The 3200-nt window shown below is 47.5% G+C and overlaps 1 protein-coding gene across 1 annotated transcript; it reads right to left on the bottom strand.

Annotated features, from left to right (window-relative positions):
• Window positions 1–1198: 1198 nt before the first annotated feature.
• LOC120942601 (E3 ubiquitin/ISG15 ligase TRIM25-like) lies at window positions 1199–2997 on the bottom strand. Its single transcript, XM_040355575.1, has one exon. The coding sequence runs from the start codon at window positions 2809–2811 to the stop codon at window positions 1207–1209; it is 1605 nt and encodes a 534-aa protein (XP_040211509.1). The 5' UTR covers window positions 2812–2997; the 3' UTR covers window positions 1199–1206.
• Between the last annotated feature and the right edge of the window lie 203 nt (window positions 2998–3200).

The raw sequence follows: 3200 nt of genomic DNA, 5'->3' as shown, positions 1-3200 counted from the left end.
TCTATGGTCGCCGCTGCCACCCCCAATTCAGGTGCCTGGCCCCTTTTCGGGCGCCGGGCACCTGAATTACAGTGGGGAGGTATTTTTTTGAAGCACCTGATTAGAGCCTGTAGACTCCAATAGGCGTCCAAAAAGGTGAACAGCGGGCGCCATGCTGGGCGCTCGTAGTTCACTCAGTGTTAGGAAAGCAAATTAATATTCTCTTCCTAACACTAAACCCGCCTCTCAGCCAAACAGGTGCTCGGGTCTGTTACCTGTCACCTGATTGGCTGAAACGACAGGCACTGTGATTGGACGCCTATCAGGCGTCCAATCATAGCAGAGGACGGGAGAAGACATTGAGGAGCATGGAGGATACCGGACACCGCTCGCCGCCGTCACCCGCTGCCCTGAGACAAGTACGTGCCGGGCGTGCAGGGGATGCACACTGGCAGCATTTGATGGGCTAAGTAACGGCAATTGATGGACACATTGGCAGCAATTGATGGGCACAGTAGCGGAAATTGATGGGCACACTGGCAGCAATTGATGGGCACAGTAGCGGTAATTGAAGGGCACACTGGCAGCAATTGATAGGCACAGTAGTGGCAATTGATGGGCATACTGGCAGCAATTGATGGGCACAGTAGCGGAAATTGATGGGTACACTGGCATCAATTGATGGGCACAGTTTTAGCAATTAATGGGCACAGTAGTAGTAATTGATGGGCACAGTAGCGAAAATTGATGGGTACACTGGCAGCAATTGATGGGCACAGTGTCGGCAATTGATGGGCACAGTTTCAGCAATTAATGGACACAGTGTCAGCAATAATGGGCACACTGGCATGCAATAGGCACAGTAGTAGTAATTGATGGGCACAGTAGTGGTAATTGATGGGCACAGTAGTGGCAATTGATGGGCACACTGGCAGCAATTGATGGGCACAGTAGCAGCAATTGATGGGCACACTGGCAGCAATTGATGGGCACAGTGTCAGCAATTAATGGGCACAGTGACTGCGTTTGATGGTTTTTTTTTTTCAGTTTTGTTTTTTAAGCACCACCCGCCACTGGTTCTAATCCTTTCTTACACTACCCCAAAATTTAAAGAAAAAAAAGGTTTGGCTATAAATACATTTTAAAAGTAAAGGACATGAGTTTCTATAGTAATATATGCAAATACAATAAAAAAATAATAATCACTTTTTACCTTTGTTAGAGTATTTAAGTTTTAATTCTGATAGAGGTTTGTGGAAGTACATGGAAAGCGGCATGGAGGGGTTCAGCGAAGGCGGTGGTGAAGGTGTGGAGGTGTACAACGAGGTCACATGTCCGGTAGAAGGACAGGCGGCCGGCTTCATACTCCAGATAAACCCCAACAGTCTTTAGGGAAGGTGCCGAGTCTATCTTTGTAGAAATGTCCCTGTGCTGGACGTGAAGCTTTGACGTGGTTTGAATTAGACACCAGGATTTGTTATTATAACCCAATAAGGACATACTTCCCGAAATCTTCCTCTCCATGTTTTCACTGGCCACCCCGATCATCCATTCCTCCGCTTCGCTCACATCCACCTCCCAATAGTGTGTCCCGGATGTGAATCTTTGTACGCTCAATACCTGGCTGCAGTTGAACCTCCGAGGACTAATAGGCTTGTTCACGCAGATTCCAGCATTCGTGGCTCTCTTCTGATCCTTTGATATAAGCAGCTTAAAGTTCGCTGTATCTAAATCGAAGAAAATATTGGATTTCTCTTTTACCGAAAATTGTCTCTTTGTCATCAGATCCTTCAGACTCTGAGTCAAGGTGAGGAGCCCACTCTCTAGTATCTGCGCGATCATGCCCTCCTTTAGACAAGCCGTATTCCTTACATCATCGGCCGGATTCCTTACATCATCGGCCGGATTCCTTACATCATCGGCGGTATCCTCTGTCCCAGGACCCATGAGATCTCCGGTAGGCGCCGTTTTTAAGACACTTAATGGGTCTTGGATGTCACACAGTTCTTGTATCTCAATAATCCTCCTGGACAAGTTGGCCTCCTTTTTCTTCAGCCTCCCATTCAGATCCGAGATGGACTGGGCGATCTGCTGCTTCTGTCTTCGGATCTCTTTTTGCGCTCCCTTCTCTACGCCACTCAGCTGTTGCATAATTTCTAGAAGCAAGTCAGTGTAGCTCCGGGTAACAGCGAAGGATTTCTTGTCTTCTTGACTCCGGTGACTGTTCTGGTTCTGGATCCTCCTCCGGATCTCCTGTCTCTCAGAGTCCAATGTAACTGTACATTTTCTCAGTTTCTCTTTCTTCTTCTCAGAGGCCACGTTCAGAAGGTCCACCTGGTGTCCTTTGTGGTCTCCGGCCTCCCAGCAGGACATACAGATACAGGTATTATCGTCCGAGCAGAAAAATTTAAGAGTCTCTTGATGCGCGGAGCATTTCCTCTCTCTGAATTTGGTGGGTTCCGTTAAAATGTGATCCGGTGACTTGCTGTGGTAACTTAGGTGCTTTGCACAGAATGAGGCCTCGCATAACAGACATGATTTAGAAGCTGGTTCGGGAGAATCGCAGTACGTACACAAGACTTTCTCATCGTAAGCCGTTTTGAGCAATGTCATGATTTTACTCAACTTCCCATTCTTCATCAGCATGGGGCGCTCCGTATGCTGCTCTCTGCACTCCGGACAGGAAAAAACTTCAGACCACTCTTGTGCATCCAGCGCAGTTAAAATACAATCATAGCAGAAGTTGTGTCCGCATTTGAGGTTTGCGGGATCCTTAAAGAGGTTCAGGCAGATGGGGCACTTGAGCTCATCTCTCAGGTCAGCAGATTCCATTTTGGAGAAGGACAAATAGCTGGTGGTGGTAACAAGGTCAAATGTCTGGTGATGCAACTTTGGGACTTGGTCTTATACTGGTGATGAGAGTTGCTTTGGAGGCTTTGTCATGTAAATTGAAGTCTTCCCTCCTTGTAAAGTGAGATCCACCCTCCTCCAGTAACCCTTTTTCTGCCAAAGACAGAGACCCAGATTCTCAAAGGAGATACGACGGCGTATCTCCAGATACACCGTCGTATCTCTGAGTCTGAGCCGTCGTATCTATGCGCCTGATTCTTAGAATCAGTTACGCATAGATTTGTATTAGATCCGACCGGCGTAAGTCTCTTACGCCGTCGGATCTTAACTGCATATTTACGCTGGTCGCTAGGGGCGTGTACGCTGATTTA

This window comes from Rana temporaria, chromosome 6 (assembly GCF_905171775.1).
Source record: "Rana temporaria chromosome 6, aRanTem1.1, whole genome shotgun sequence".
NCBI classification, from domain to species: Eukaryota; Metazoa; Chordata; class Amphibia; order Anura; family Ranidae; genus Rana; species Rana temporaria.
This window is presented reverse-complemented; position numbering and strand designations above follow the sequence as displayed.